Source organism: Engraulis encrasicolus, chromosome 17 (genome assembly GCF_034702125.1).
Source record: "Engraulis encrasicolus isolate BLACKSEA-1 chromosome 17, IST_EnEncr_1.0, whole genome shotgun sequence".
Lineage (NCBI taxonomy): Eukaryota > Metazoa > Chordata > Actinopteri > Clupeiformes > Engraulidae > Engraulis > Engraulis encrasicolus.
The window spans coordinates 40341806-40358881 of record NC_085873.1 but is presented as its reverse complement, the minus strand read 5'-3'; the positions used below and the strand labels follow the sequence as shown (position 1 = coordinate 40358881).

General features: G+C 41.4%; 1 protein-coding gene across 1 annotated transcript in view; it reads right to left on the bottom strand.

Annotated features, from left to right (window-relative positions):
• The window catches only part of asah2 (N-acylsphingosine amidohydrolase 2), a 47515-nt gene extending 30721 nt beyond the window's left edge, over positions 1-16794 (bottom strand). The window contains exons 1-7 of the mRNA XM_063220771.1: positions 15642-16794; positions 14876-14976; positions 13389-13532; positions 10145-10321; positions 8924-9051; positions 2721-2798; positions 1795-1915 (exon numbers count right to left, since the gene is read on the bottom strand). Coding sequence (XP_063076841.1) covers positions 1795-1915; positions 2721-2798; positions 8924-9051; positions 10145-10321; positions 13389-13532; positions 14876-14976; positions 15642-15774 — 882 coding nt within the window. The 5' untranslated portion in view covers positions 15775-16794. The remainder of the gene's footprint in view (positions 1-1794; positions 1916-2720; positions 2799-8923; positions 9052-10144; positions 10322-13388; positions 13533-14875; positions 14977-15641) is intronic.
• Positions 16795-17076: the final 282 nt, after the last annotated feature.

The window sequence follows — 17076 nt, the reverse complement described above, 5'->3', positions numbered from 1 at the left end:
CACTGTGATGCACCTGCAAGCAGGGTTGCCAGATGAGGCTGATGATTTCCAGCCCAAAAAATGCTCAAAACCAGCCTAGAAGCTCAAAATCCCGCCCAATTCTATTGATTTCTATGGCTAAAATTGGGCGGGTTTTTCTGCTAAATGCCATTTTTACCCGCACACGACCATCCTGAGCAGCCCAATTGGGCGGGAAACAGCCCACACTGGCAACACTGCCTGCAAGATGAGGGAGGGATGATGGATAGAGTCCCTAATAACTGGGTGTGGCCTGTGGAACTTGAGCATTGCAGTGCATTATGGGGATTGTTGTCACAAATCCACAAGCACTAAAAAGTCATTTTCTGCCTTTTCTTGGCCAAGAAGGCACCAAATTAGAAATGTATGTTACTATTCTACTATACATATGACCCACTTTCAGTAACATATTCATGTCTCCACCGGTGGAATGCCCCTTTAAAGGTCTGGCACTTCTGGCTTAAAGGGCCTCCTACAAAATTTGCGGCACAAAACTGACTCACCAGTGGGCCCCGCACTCTTGTGGGACCCTATTTTCAGAAATGTTTATAAAAATCATTATTTATTTATTTTAAACTCTTCTGAAAATAGGGGCCCACGAGGGTGCGGGGCCCACCCGGAAATGCCCGCTATGCCAAATGACCAGTCCAGCCCTGTTCTGCTGTATCATGGCTGTGCTAACATTGCAGATTTTAGTAAAAGTCTAATAATATAGTAAAATCTTTACACAACAGCATCGCAGCCATGTCATATAGCCTATCATGAGCCTGTAACACCAGACAGTCGACAGTCGTGCATCATGCAGTGTTTCCCAACTCTTACTGTAGAGTCAAATGTATTGCTACTAGTCTTGGTGGTCCTACTCGCCAAGTAATGAATTCAACCGCCCAATCTGGCAACAGTGTTGAAGGGGGCAGGTCAGCCGCAGGGTAAATATTTAGATTGTGTTTTGTGTTTGATTGATTGGAGTCATCAGCTGCTTCAGAGTGCTCCATTACACCCTGAGGGCTCCTGAGGGCTGTAGCAGAGATTCTTTAAGTATATAGAGATATGCCAATGTAATAGGTTGCTATGGGCACCTAACATGACCAGGTTCAAGTCTGCCTAAAGGGGCGTGTCATAATACTCCTAGCATTGAATAGAACAGTCCTTAGGTCTGCCTAGGTCTGCCTAAAGGGGGATTCCCCCCCTCCCCCTTGCAATAATAGAACCCGGAAACAATGGTCCAATGGAACCTCTCTCTCTCTACTCTCTCTGGCTGTACAGTACTTGCAAATGTGCTGCTGCCTTTCCTATTAGCGCTCTACTCTGCTCTACTGCATCTACTGCATCATGTTGGGTGATTCGAGGTACCACAGGCATGGACAATGTGCCCCGTGGTCCACATACTGTATGCTGGTTTATCGTACTATGTTATGGTCATTTATAATAGCTGGGCTTTGTAAAATCCACATTCTTTATGATCTCGCATGCTCTCACTCACTCACTCAGTCAGTCAGTCACTCACTCACACACACTCACACACACACACACACGCACACACAGTATTGAAAAATTCCTCTGCACAGTTGGCAGACATGCCATCCTAAACTCCTAGCTTGGAATTGTAACACTGTCTATGTAGTATTGTCCCAAAATTTGCCTTTCATGGGGGCCTAGAGCAACCTCTAGCCTAGGGGCCCCGGGCCACCTTAATCCGGCCCTGGTAGCCTCTGTTAGAATTCCAATGTAATGGAATACATACGGCATCTCGTACAGTAGGCGGAGCCAACTTACCTCACCAGGAAGTGCATTGAGGTTCCTTTCCTGTTCGAACAGGTAGGATGCGTAGCCCAGATTGTCCCCGCTGACCATGCGATTGGTGTAGTTCATACTGACAGGGTGGACAGCGAACCAGCTGCAACAGAGAACGGGTCCCATCACAACTTCGAATAGGGCTGCACAAGTAATCGAAAATAATCGAAAATCGTGATTTAATCGTGATATCGAAATTGTGATTTCAATCAGGATTTAATCGTGGCAATTGTGACCTACCTTCCTTGAAGCCAGAACATACTGACAGGCTGGCGTTTCTGGCCAGAAATCTGTTCACATAAGTTCCATGCTATTGCCTTTTACATAATTATTACAATTCATTTCATTTTGCTCATTCCATATATAATTCATTCTTGGTTATATTTTATTTTGTTATAATTTTTGAAAAATTCAGCAAAAATCAATAATCGTGATTAATAATCGTCATTATGATTTGGACTCAAATAATCGTGACTATGATTTTTTTCCATAATCGTGCTGCCCTAACTTCTAATAAGTTGCACGTCAAGGCCATGAGGATTCTCATTCACTCGTCTTTGCAGTCAGTTACTCCCCATGGAGGGCTGATATTAAAGACTAAAATAACATGAACTAAAAATAAAAAGGATTAACCCATTTTAGCCTAAGCTCTTTTTGGGAAAGGGTGTCCTCTGTCTATTAAATCCTAAATATCTCAACCTCTGAAGCACATTAAAACATGGAATAAGTTACATTTTAAAAGCTAGGACCCTCATTTTGCATTAGAATGTGCTCATTTAGGTCTAACATACCAACATTTTTAATAAGAAAACCTCAAACCTTAAGAGTCTGAATGCAGCGTGTTTCCAGGCTAAAATGGGTTAAAAGGGAGCGGTGTGCGGGTCTTCCTGGCCTTACATATCACCTACCTGAGCATCCCCATGCCATCTCCATTAATATCTGTAAACTTCAATACCACCATCTCCTTGTCGGTATTGGACTTGTACCTGCCACAAGCAAACAAACAAACATTATAGCAGTCAAGTTATACAGAAGAGACGGTCCTGACCTGAGGCAGCCAAGCAGACATTTTATATTCATTCAAAGTGTAAGGCTGTGGCCAGAGTAGGTATTGCAACTATACTGCTCATTGAAACTGAGCTGCCTGTTTCACAATTTGATCTTTTCATGAATATTTACTGAGCAATAAACTAATATTTACTAGTATAACCAAAATACAGTACTTTTTTCAGCTACAAATGTCTATTTCTGGACATTCAAAGACCACGGAGAAGATCCCCCTTTTCATGTATGAAAATTGCAATTTTCCCAGTCTTAATGAATACTTACAGTATTCATGAAAATGTAACATTTGTGAATGGGCAGCATGAATTCTGGAAATGAACTACTGAAGATATTACACAGTGCACCTTCAAAGTTCAAGAGGGTCATTTCACGTGAAATCAGACACTTTGGGACCTGACCGTCACAGATTTCAATCATACTTGCTGTGCCTGTTTAGTAGCAAGGTAGCACCCCAGAACTGCATTGGTTTGAATCTGACATTAATATTAAGGGAGAAACAGACTAGGAAAGGTTCACATGTGAGGGTAGGACACTATACATTCAGCCTTGAATATATCAGTCAGTGTTAGTCACAAAAAGATGCCTGTGGTGTTGTTTGAAAGCTCTTTTCTGGCTCTACATATTACACAATCACCTTGGAATACAACTACTCTCAGAATATGAATTATGATAAATTGAAAAATAAAAAATTGAATATCTAAAAAACTCATATTTTAAAATGGCCAGTTCCTTGTCCAAACGTAGCCGGCAATGTCATGAGCAGACTAAAATGCTGGTGTTCGGTTTGTTATTCATTTCAGAGAGAATTTGACTCACAAATATGGCATCATACAGACCACTTACTAATAATATGGTAATACCATAGTAGCATCACATGACAAAACAAAAACAAAACAAAAATGGTCAGTGGCCATGGTCCCAGGTTTCAGAAACTAAGGCAGATGTCAATTTATACACACCAAATGATGATATGTGAATGTTTGAACATTCCTTCTCTGTGTACCTGTGCCATCTTCCCTTTACCATACTTTAAAGAGATAATCAATGGCTACACTCTCATTTTGTACTCTACCAGTGCATTTGAAGCAGCAGCTGTGTCTTTTGTAGATAATGTATAAGTACGTCCCGTTGCAGTTACAGGTTCCACTACCAGAAGCACATCCTGATGATCCATGACAATCTGGTCTGAAGGGAAAAGTGAAGGATGGAGATGGCCCATGAGGATGCAGGAAGTTCAGTTTCACCTCTCCGGTGCTCGGCATACATTCCTCAGCACATGCTAGCAACCAGTTGCCATCATATACAGCTACAACATACCCTTTGATGCTTGAAAATGTAACACATTCCTTTACTGAGCTCACTCTTTCAACTCTGCCTTCTCTGAATGCTGAAAATGGCCTAACTTCCACTGTGTCCATTGACAATGGGCAGAAGCTGTGTAGTTTTTGAGTACCTGGAATAGTTCTTGCAGATTCAAACCTTTTCAACAGGTTCTCAGCTTCATGATGGTACATCTCTGTTGTGGCAAACTGGCAATGGATGTTCTTGACATTATCCTTGACTGACTCCCTTGAACCAGGAACGTTTTTAAAACTATAGTTTTGTAATTCAAGATGCAATTCAATCATTTCACTGGAACAACCAGTGCAGGCCACAATCCATCCATTTGTATGCTACTACCAAGATCAGTTGAAACTGGGAAAAAAATCTGTTTTGTTGTTATTTCAGACTGCAACATTCATGATACAATTGCTGTACATCTGTTTCAGAAGCTCCTAATTTAGTTCCTCAGTGACACTTCATCAATGACAGAACGTCCAAAGAAGATCCTATATTTTTTCTGATGGCTGTGCTGCACAATATAAGAACCTTAAAAACACAACAAATTTGTGCCACCACGAGGCAGATTTTCACATACCTGCAGAGTGGCACTTTTTGCCACATCACAATGCAAAGGTCCATGTGATGGCGTTGGAGGGACAGTTAAATGGCTTGCTGCATGAGCAAGTCTGCAACGTCCTATTGACAATTAAATTGTAACACCGTACCAACTGTTTGAATTTGTCAAGGATAATGTCAAGAACATCCATTGTCAGTTTGCCACAACAGAGATGTACCATCATGAAGCTGAGAACCTGTTAAAAAGGTTTGAATCTGCAAGAACTATTCCAGGTACTCAAAAACTACACAGCTTCTGCCCATTGTCAATGGACACAGTGGAAGTTAGGCCATTTTCAGCATTCAGAGAAGGCAGAGTTGAAAGAGTGAGCTCAGTAAAGGAATGTGTTACATTTTCAAGCATCAAAGGGTATGTTGTAGCTGTATTTGATGGCAACTGGGGCTAGCATGTGCTTGAGGAATGTATGCGAGCACTGGAGAGGTGAAACTGAACTTCCTGCAATCCTCATGGGCCATCTCAATCCTTCACTTTTCCCTTCAGACAGATTGTCATGGATCATCAGGATGTGCTTCTGGTAGTGGAACCTGTAACTGCAACGGACGTACTTATACATTATCTACAAAAAGACACAGCTGCTGCTTCAAATGCACTGGTAGAGTACAAAATGAGAGTGTAGCCATTGATTATCTCTTTAAAGTATGGTAAAGGGAAGATGGCACAGGTACACAGAGAAGGAATGTTCAAACATTCACATATCATCATTTGGTGTGTATAAATTGACAACTGCCTTAGTTTCTGAAACCTGGGACCATGGCCACTGACCATTTTTGTTTTGTTTTTGTTTTGTCATGTGATGCTACTATGGTATTACCATATTATTAGTAAGTGGTCTGTATGATGCCATATTTGTGAGTCAAATTCTCTCTGAAATGAATAACAAACCGAACACCAGCATTTTAGGTGCTGCTCATGACATTGCCGGCTACGCTTTGGACAAGGAACTGGCCCATTTTAAAATATGAGTTTTTTAGATATTCAATTTTTTATTTTTCAATTTATCATAATTCATATTCTGAGAGTAGTTGTATTCCAAGGTGATTGTGTAATATGTAGAGCCAGAAAAGAGCTTTCAAACAACACCACAGGCATCTTTTTGTGACTAACACTGACTGATATATTCAAGGCTGAATGTATAGTGTCCTACCCTCACATGTGAACCTTTCCTAGTCTGTTTCTCCCTTAATATTAATGTCAGATTCAAACCAATGCAGTTCTGGGGTGCTACCTTGCTACTGAAAAGGCACACCAAGTATGATTGAAATCCGGGTCGGTCGGGTCCCAAAGTGTCTGATTTCACGTGAAATGACCCAAGACTAGTTCAAGTGTTATCCCAAGAAAAGGCATCAGCTGAAATGGGCTCTTAGTAGTGTGGTTTCATATCATCAGAGAGGAGCAAAGGAGGAACAAAGGAGGGGAAAAAATCTCAATCACTTCATTCATATTCAGCCATCATTCATATTCTTGTTTACCCTAGAGCAGTGTGTCTTCGAGTCTCAATGGTGTGTGTGTGTGTGTGTGTGTGTGTGTGTGTGTGTGTGTGTGTGTGTGTGTGTGTGTGTGTGTGTGTGTGTGTGTGTGTGTGTGTGTGTGTGTGTGTGTGTGTGTGTGTGTGTGTGTGTGTGTGTTACGAGGTGCTTTTTCGCTCACGAGTGCAAGACCAATTAAACACAACTGTAAAAGACAAATGCATGGCCATTATGAGACACCATTCAGCCATAAAGCTCTTCCACTGCTCCGCTCCGCTAATGGCTCCAGAGCTGTATGCAGGAGCTGGACTGCGGGAGAAATAGGGCCCGAGCACTTTGGGCTTAAAGGGGCCCCTCATAATTAGCAGCACATAACTGACTGAACGGTGGGATCCCGCACCCTTGTGGGCCCCTACTTTCAGAAATGTAAAAAAAAAGATGATTTCTTTTTTTAATATATATATATATATTTATGGGCTTTTATGCCTTTATTTTGATAGGACAGTCTGAGATGGTGACAGGAAGCGAATGTGACAGAGAGACGGGGTGGGATCGGGAAATGACCCCGTCCGGACTCGAACCGAGGTCCCTGTGGGCATGCAAGCCCAAATGTGGGGGGCTTAGCGCACTGCGCCACAGCGCCCCCCTATTTTTACATTTCTGAAAATAGGGGCCCACAAGGGTAATGCCCGCTATGCCAGATGTCCAGCCCTGAACGTATGCGTAGCATTAGCGTAGCTCAGAGTAGCATCCTTTTAGCGCTAATGGGTTTGCCGCTCAGTGTGGAGCCCCTGAGGTGACAAGTGGAAAAAGAAAGGAAATCTGCCTCTGCCTCACAAGGAAACTTACGGAAAGGTTTTGAAAGACCATTATTGGTCAAGCGCATCAAAAAAAAAAATCCAGATTTGTCTTTACGCATATCTCTTTTGGTGTTCTATCGCTGTAGGCAAGACAGATAATAAAGTAGTAAGGATAGCCTAGGTTTATTATATTCTTTCAGAGTTGTGGCTAGACAGAATGTGGTGGCCAGGGGAGCTTAACACTATAGTGTAATCGTTGCGCTGTGTCCCTGGGAAAATTATCACAAAATTGAGCCACATCACACATTAATGCAGCGGTTTTAGAACAAAATTCTGAAGTGTCTCACTGTTAATGTTGTCACCTGTCCCGGTTTGCCTGATTGCACCAGTTTTTAATGGTCCCTAAAAATATGCTTTCACAAGACAATGAATGGGAGGAGCCATTGTTTACAAGAAAGGGATTGACTGCTTTGTTGAAATGTTTAGTTCTTGAAAGAGAGAGGTAAAAAAAGAGGTAAACTGAGATAAAAAAAGAGTAGGCACCCATGCTCTCACTCTGTTACCACTGCAAGAACAATTTTGGAGAGACATTCACACACACACACACACACACACACACACACACACACACACACACACACACACACACACACACACACACACACACACACACACACACACACACACACACACACACACACACACACACACACACACACACACACACACACACACTTAGACATAAGGCTGAAGATAACTTCTTAGTATCTGCTTAATCTTAATCAAGACAACTGTGCACTGAGGCTAGTGCAGTGTGTGGGAAGGGTACAATGCAAGGAGGTCTACATAAGGGGAGAAGGTGGTTCCATAGAACTCCATTCAACGGTTTTGATGCAACCGCGGCTGATTTACTTCCGCCTCAAAACCTTAGCAACGTTGAGCTAGATTGTTGATAGGCCGGCATCGCCGGCCAATCCAAAAACACCTACTTGAGGTCATGTCCCGCCCCTCCCACCTGATGCTGCCACGCAGACAGATGAAAATATGTCATGGCGTGTAAAGATATTAAAACAAGTTGCATCACAACAGAGTAGAACGTACCCTATCCCCTTACTTACTGTATCATTGGTACCATGCTGCTCAGGAGAAAGAAGGATGGAGGAGACCGGTGGTCAGTCACTTGCCACACTCCACTTAGTCAACTGAACCCGGGACATTTTTTACAGCAGGCTCAATTCACCATTTACTCTACTATGGGCCTACAGTCATATAGTCTGATTGGACCACAGATAGACATAAAGATTAAGAGATACATATAGGGACAGCGATAGGGATAGAGATAAAATAATCTGTGTCTGTGTTTGTGTGTGTGTGTGCGCGCGCGCATGTGTGTGTGTGTGTGTGTGTGTGTGTGTGTGTCTGTGTGTGTGTGTGTGTGTGTGTGTGTGTGTGTGTGTGTGTGTGTGTGTGTGTGTGTGTGTGTGTGTGTGTGTGTGTGTGAGAGAGTGTGTATGCATGTGTGTGTGTATGCGTGTGTGTGTGTATGCATGTGTGTGTGTGTATGCATGCGTGCGTGTGTGTGTGTGTGCATATGCGTGCGTGTGTGCGTGCATATCTGTGCGTGTGTGCGTGCATGTGTGTGTGTGTGTGTGTGTGTGTGTGTGTATGTGTGTGTGTATGCGTGTGTGTGTGTATGCATGCGTGCGTGTGTGTGTGCATATGCATGCGTGCGTGTGTGTGTGCATATGCGTGCGTGTGTGCGTGCATATGTGTGCGTGCATGTGTGTGCGTGTGTGTGCATGTGTGTGTGGAAGGCCTACTTCTGCCTCTCCTCCTCTGGGTTGTTCATGTAGGACTGGGGGCTGCGGTTCAGGTTGCTCTCCTCCACCTCTCCCTTGCTCATGAAGATGCGGCCAGGCCTCATGCTCGTATGGGCCATCTCAATGCTCTGGTTACAGAGGACAAATACAGTTGAAAACATCAATTAAATGGGCCCTCTCAATGCTCTGTTTACGAAGGACAAAGTTAAAAACAGTTAAAAACACAGACAAAATGGACCCCAAATACAGCTAAAAACAGACATAAATGACCAAAAATACAGTTAAAAACAGACACAATGGACCAAACATACAGTTCAAAAACACAGACACAATGGAACAAAAATACAGTTCAAACACACAGACACAATGGGGCCCAAACACAGTTAAAAACACAAACGTATGCTGTTTACGGAGGACAAACAAAGTTAAAAACATAGACCTAATGGTCTGTTTCAAGGCTCTGTTTACGCAAGTAAAATACAGTTAAAACCATAGTCATGATGGTGTGTTGTAGTAGCACTCGATCCCTAGTTTTCTGTGGTACCAAATTGGGACTCTTGTCTGTTAAACAATTCGGCCAGGCCTTATGCTGGAATAGGCCCTTTCAAAGCTCTGTTTACGGAGGACGAATACAGTTACAGAAACACAGAAATGACTGTTTGTGGTCATACATTGGTATGTGGTTAGGAAGAGTTATGCAATGCACGTTGGAGCTGGTTTCATTTTAGAGTTTCGTGTTGGTTTCAATGCAGTAGGCTTATTTTCACCGCCTGAAAGTGTGATTCTGTTGATCATTTGAGGAAAAGGTTTATAGCTCAGTCAGGAAAGAGTTCACATTCAAAAAGTTAATAAAAAGTTCACTTGCTACATTAGCTACTCTTCTCAGACTTGCAGCACTCCCATATGACCGTCATCAAGACATAACCTGAATGTAAGTTGATTCTCCAAAATGTATATTTTTTACTTCATATCCAGGGCTTCCCAACCTTTTCCAACTTGGGGCCCACTTTGAAATTTCCACAAATGTTCGGGGCCCAACTCTGATCCAAAAAACAATGAAACTTAATTAAATATACATTCCACAGCAACACACACACAAATATTATTTCGATTTAAAAAATATATATATCTCAAGGCCCACTTGAAATACCTTCAGGGCCCACCACACTTTGAGAATGACTGAGCTAGATCTTGACTGACGATAACACTAGAATCACAGACCTTTACGATCCCGTTGACGATGGGCTCTATGGATGACTTGATGTAGCCCTTGCTGGTGATCATGAAGAGTGTGTACTGGAAGTAGCCCGCCAGCCCAGAGTGTGTGTGCGTACCGCTCAGAACCACGTTGGCTTGGTTGTACTGGTCCCCATATTTCTCCTTGAGAGCGTTCAGAACCTACGAATGGGGCATACGCATTACATTTTGTGAGTGACACAAGTTCTTCACTAGTACAGTGTGTGTCCATTCATTCGCATACCGGTAATCTGATTCAAAAACTGAGATTTAAATTTCAGGATTCCACATATTCTTTTCTGGCAATAACCAGGTTACGATATACAGTATAGCCTATGTGGTGAATTCAGGTAAATTGGGCCACTTTGAGCCATTCCCTTATACAAAGCGGATTCCAAAAAAGTTGGGACACTTGGTATTTTGTGAATAAAATCAAAATGCTGGAATTTTCGAAACATTCAATATGTTAATAAGGTAGAGCATTGTGTACTGACAACATATCAGTTGTTAAAGCCAAGCAGAATGATTGTTTTGGGGTAATTATGTGATCATTTAAAATGTCACCCTTGCAACAAATTCCAAAAAAGTTGGGACAAGGCCAATAAAATGCTTTTTATGTTGGATAAGACTAAACACAACACAAGGGAGGAGACTTAACATTTAAATACTTTGACTGATGGCATGATTTTATTTAAAAAAGTAGACATTTTGATGTGCGAGACATGATTTCAGCAGCTCAACTGATAGGTGTGTTCTTCGACTTGTTTACCTTCTTGTTATGCTTAATATGTGGCATATCCTGACTGCAAGAAAACAATTTTGTCACCTGTTAACTCTTATGATGGAACCACACTGTTGTAACATAGTAGAGATTGAAATTTACCATCATTGTGGGGCAATATCTAAAGGCTGTGCTCCAAAATATAATGCCTTGGTAGCTATGTATGCTGTTTAAAGTCTGAATATATCATTCAGCCCTCATTTTAATGCTCTACATGAGTAAGAAGACCATAACCAAGGCATCTCTGCACCCCTTTACCCTCATATATGCCGTCTTTCAGGCTGACCACTAAATCAAGCTGAAGTATTCATTTTATTCATAACCTGGAGGGTGCATGGCTCCATCATTTTAAAAAAGAATGAAATATTTTCCATTCTGTAATCAAAGGACAGTTTCACATGTCTCCTAGGTCCATCTAGAATGAGCTTTGCCACTTGCAACACTGTTTAATGTCTGCATCATGTGCCTTAATCAAGTGTTCTGTTTATGGTCATTTTTTCAACAGCTGTCATTGTTGGAGTGTCATAGTTTGCTTATTGACGATGGGTATGTCTTGATCTCATAACTCGTGCAATGATTTCACAGAACTCTACATTACAGAAATAGGCCTTATATGCTTGCAATTTTGATAATTCAATCTTTCTGTGTAATAGATAAGTAATAAGTCCCTCACTATCTTCGCTACTGGGTGCCACAGCCTCTCTGTGATGGTATTTTATTTGTGCATTCATGTTGGCAGTCAATATAGTTCCTTTCAAAATATTCATCCTTGTGTTATTTTTAGAATTATCCAACTATTACAACATTTTTTGGCCCCGTCCCAACTTTTTTGTGATTTGTTGCATGGGTCGAATTTTAAATGACCACATATTTCCCTCAAAACAATGCTTTTGCCTCATTTTAACTGTTCCTATGTTGACCTTGCGCCATTGTGCATCTTATGTATGGATTGAATGTTTTGAAAATGCCAGCATTTTTATTTTATTCACAAAATACCAAGTGTCCCAACTTTTTTGGAATCCGCTTGTATGCAAAAAAGTGGCCCAATTTACCTGAATTCACCCCTAGATATAGATATACGATATATATCCTGGACTTTCTACTAGACATACCTAGAGAATACAGTATATATGGTTTATAAGAACCAATTTCACTTCAACACACATTTCAACATAACCTGAATCTTGTCGGGTGAACGGGTTTCGCCTCACTCCACTCATATTCATCTGGAGCTACAAGATACGCATAGGTCTGTGAAGGTGTGGTTTTATATTTTAAAAATCCTTGCTTGTGAGTGGGGAAACACTTATCTGACATTATTAAGGAGGTGCTGCGTTAACTACTCTCACAGATTCCAGTTCATGCGAGTGGCCATTGTTGTCTGAAACAACTGTCACGCTTCACTTACTATATTTTTTCCTTTTCCACCATGTTTAAACTTTGACTATGTCACATCTCTGAAAATTCCATGATCCTGATTGATTCTACTGTATTTTGGTTCAGGAGATGGGCAAATTAAATCCAAAGTTCCTCAGCTCTTGTGTGTTTCTGCTCAGCTTCATGAGCTCAGACGAGGGTCTGGGGGACCTTCAGATTCTGGCAGGAGTCAGGCTGTTCTGAACACATTTTTCAGGACAAACATGAGTAACATGCATACAAAGTTCTAACGAAGTCTTTCATCCAAATGGACAATAGTGTGTGCATATTGTATTACATAGGAAACCTGAATGTGCATACTGTCACTACACAATTCAAGGAAGTATGTTAACTGATAACCTGCGGATTTCCCCCTTTTTATGCAAAGTCTCCAACTGTCCATGACCCCCAGGTGGTATCTCCACAAATAAACGGGTCCTGGCCCCCTAGTTTGGGTATCGCTCCAAAACAGACCTGCTGTACGCAGGGCCGTAACCAGACATTTTCAAATACCAAGGTCAAATACTGCGTGCTGTACTGCATACTGTACATTTCAAATGTTTGTTTTCATTAATCACTGCCTTGAGGATAAATGGGGTGGTGTATAGCCTACTGAATATATTGCTGATCATATATCGATTTTCATTATAGATACATTTTACATTACTGAAAAAAAATACAGAGGACATGACCTCTGTGTCCTCAATGGTAGTTACGGCCATAGCTGTAGCAAAGAGGTTGGATATATAATAAGAGGAATCGAAACACGCCCACTCAATGCAAAAATTTGGTCTCCTAAGGGGGCGTTGTCCCTCCTTCTTCTTCTCTTTTCGTGGTGTTTGCACAAGACGTGCGCTACCGCCATCTACAGCGCTAAGGGGACTCCATTTATTCTCTACCTCAAGACTCCGAAGGTCTCCTAATCGAAGGTCTCCTAAAGGGGCGTTCACCCGACATAAAGTGGATACCGGAAAAGAACCCGCCTGCTTTATCTCACTCTCATATACGATTCTCTGGCTGTAGCTTACGTACCTCCAGCCTTAGCCTCTGGGAGACCATGCCAATGTCAGCACTGACAAACACCACTCTGCTGGCCCCATCGTCCACAATGAAGGCTCTGCTGAACAGACGGAAATGAATACCCCCCGCTGTCTGGTCCAAGCTGGCGTAGCCCATCTAGGGGTAGAGACAGTAGGGGAGAGTAGAGATGCTTTATTGTTCACAACAGAAATTAAAGTGATAATATTGTGCCATTTTTTTGGAAATAAGTTCATTTTTACACCTCCCCTTGAGTTAAATGATTGTGTTGTACCTTGTACACTGTATTTACATTCGTCCTTGTATACTGTATTTACAGTCGTTCTTTGAGAATGAACTTCCGAAAATGGCACAATATCACTTTAAGGTGACCAGCAGCATACACACAATACACAGAGATCGAACATTCGGTGTAGTAGCACACATGAAATGTAATTTCAAATTCTTTGTATGACCAGTGCATGCAAAGAAATTGACAATAAAAAACCTACTTGACTACTTGACTTGACATCTGCATTATACACATAGGCCTAAATCCACATTATACACAGCACAACTTGTAAGACACATCTACATACAGTACATAGACTACACATAATACACATTGCACAGATTTAAGTAATGCAGTAGCATCCAATACAACTATTAACTTAGCTTTAGTAAAAGTAAACTTAGCAGGGTAAAAATAGGTGAAAGTCATTAAGGTCTACTTAACTAAGGTATAGTGTACTGTACACATACATACTGAGGTATCCTTCCTTAGTATTTCTATGCATGCAACAAATAAGACTCATTGCCTCCTTGTATCCTTGTTTGAGTGAGATAAGGTGGTAGAGTGGACTGTTGCAAGTCAACATGTTATGCTCCTTTATCAAGCCTCTCCTGTGTCTGTCTGTGGGCTCGTAATAACCTTTATCACTAGATCATATTGAAGATGAGATGCAGATTGTGGTAAAAGTACTTTTCATACTACCATGAATTACCGCAAAGTTCTATTTTGGTGTGTGTGTGTGTGTGTGTGTGTGTGTGTGTGTGTGTGTGTGTGTGTGTGTGTGTGTGTGTGTGTGTGTATATGTGTGTGTGTGAGTCACTGAAGTATAGCAGAATACCCCATCCACTATTTTACACAAATCAGCAACGTCAACAGAACTCATAATTCAAACTGCATGCTTCAGCACTACACTACAATGTTAGCTGTAGAGCTTGACAATGAGATCTTATTTAAAAGGTTTAGCTGTGAGAGAGTAAATACATCTGACTGAAAATCAGTCATGATCAAAGTGCTCTCAGTCCACCCCTCTCTTTGTCTCTCTCTGGCACACACAAACACACTGAAACACAGTTGGGAGTTTCAATAGAAGACGCACGCATGCACGCACGAGTGCACACACGTGCACACACACACACACACACACTTCACTCCCGATCGAAGATTTAAAATGGTCTGCACACCAAAACACAAACCCAGTTCCCCAACTCACCAGGGGTACATCCCCAACCGGGCCGGTGACGTCAGCCCTACCCACCCCTATGCGGAAGCTATGGGGAGGCACTGTAGGTGGTGGAGTGGTAACTGGATCAGCTGTAGTAATTAAACAATCAATCCATCAATCAATCAATCAATCAATTAAAATTGTTTATATACCACTTCATCAAACAAAACTGTCAGTCAATGTGCTAGCTAGAGAGTAGAGAAAGAGAAATATATACTATATTAGATACTGTACATACAGTAATATAGATAGTAGATAACCAACTATCACCAAAGGCAGATGAAAATGAAGCCATTTTTTATTTCTTTTTAAAACAAGATACTGTTGGGGCAATGCCACATGGAGACATGGGTCCCTTTTTTGTTAGGTTCATGGTATGTGGGAGTAGCCTACTATTGTGGCAATGTCTGTCCAATCCTACTGACTGTTTTAGCATGGAGGACTGAATATTTGGGGGCAGGGGGGGAAACACACTGAACATAACAAATTTGCTGTGATTCCATGTGCACCAACATTCAATCATGTGCATCAACATGTGACTATTTTGTACATGGGCTAAATCAATAAACAGGAGTGTAAATGAGGTGTGTAATAACTATTTCGGACACCAGATAGAAATTAGCCATTGTGCTATACAATCTGGCACATTTACATGTATGTGTGTTCATTAATGTACAATGTCCTGAAAAATAAAGTTCAGTAAAGTCAAAGTAAAAGTCAAAGTAAAGTAAATGAAGGAGCAGCCCAGCATTACGTGTTGTTTCAGCTGCGTCTTCAGTCAGCATCACCACAGAGAGGGCCACGACTGCCGTGGTCATACCCAGGAGCAGCCCCAGGAGCACCAGCTCCCGGCAGCCCCAGCCACAGCACACCCCCTTCTCTCCCATCCTTCACAGCCGACACCTTCCTGATGAACAGAACACAATCTGAAAGTTTTAAAAGCTGTAGAAATATCAAGGCACTCATCTTCTTTGTAGTTAAGAATGCCTTTATTTTGATGGGCATAACATGACTTGGTAAATAAAGGCATTTTAACTAGGCCTACTAAGTACTAGTTCCAGGTAGCAGGTAGCAGAAAGTTACTGTAACTGCTGGTTATGAAGAGAGGAATAAATCCTCAAATTCACAGTACCTTTCAGTTGAACAGAATAAGGATTTTGTGAAGAGTCTCTTTTACTGTGTATTACATAATACAATCTGAAAGCTTTAAAGGGTGTAGAATATCAAGGCACTCATCTTCTTTGTAGTAAATGTCTTAATTTTAATGGGCATGACATTATCAAAACACTTGATAAATAAAGGCATTTTAACTGCTAAGTACCGGTAGGCCTACTAGTTTCAGGTAGCATTCCAACTGGACTTGATTCTCCACAATCTGAAAGTTACTGTAACTGCTGGTTATGAACAGGGGAAAAATCCCCAAATTCACAGTACCTTTTGGCTGAGCAGAATAAGGATATGTCGATAAAGAGTCTCTTTTATATTAGATTACACTTGGCTGACTCTTTTATCCAAAGAGACTTACAGATATTACGCCTATTGGTTACAGTCGCGGAAGCAGCACTGGGGTAAGGTGCCTTGCTCAAGGGCAACTCAGCCATGGAGTATAGTAGGCCTACGGAGTGAAAGGGTGGGATTTGAACCCGCAACCCTCTGATCTGAACCCATCTGTTTATCCATTAGGCCACGACTACCCACTCATCAAGGTTGCCGTATTGAACGAGTTTAGTTAGCTAGTAACCCTAGCAACTGGATTTCTTCTTCAGTCTTCCAAGAAGCTCAAGGAGTATTTCAGTTGCGTATTCAGAACTCTTTGGACAACTGAATATGAAGAGCTCTTTTCCAAAATGAGATACATCCATTTTATAGAATGTTGGGAATTTTACATTTTTGTAATGGGCATTGCATTGAATTATATTGCAAAATGCATTTTTATAGAGGTTTAAAAGAATGTTCTCAAAACATTTGAATGGCAAGAATTCACACATAGATGATAGGACCTCTTAACCGTCAATTTCAAATATTAACATGCAAAAAGTCAAAAATGGAGTATATAACGTTTTGGAAAAGAGCTCTTCATATGTAGCTGAAGGAACAGCTGTCACAAACAGCAGCTCTTAAACAGCTAGTTACTGTATCAGTTTGTTATCAGGAAACGAAGTACAGGAAAATAGACTACTATGTTTGTG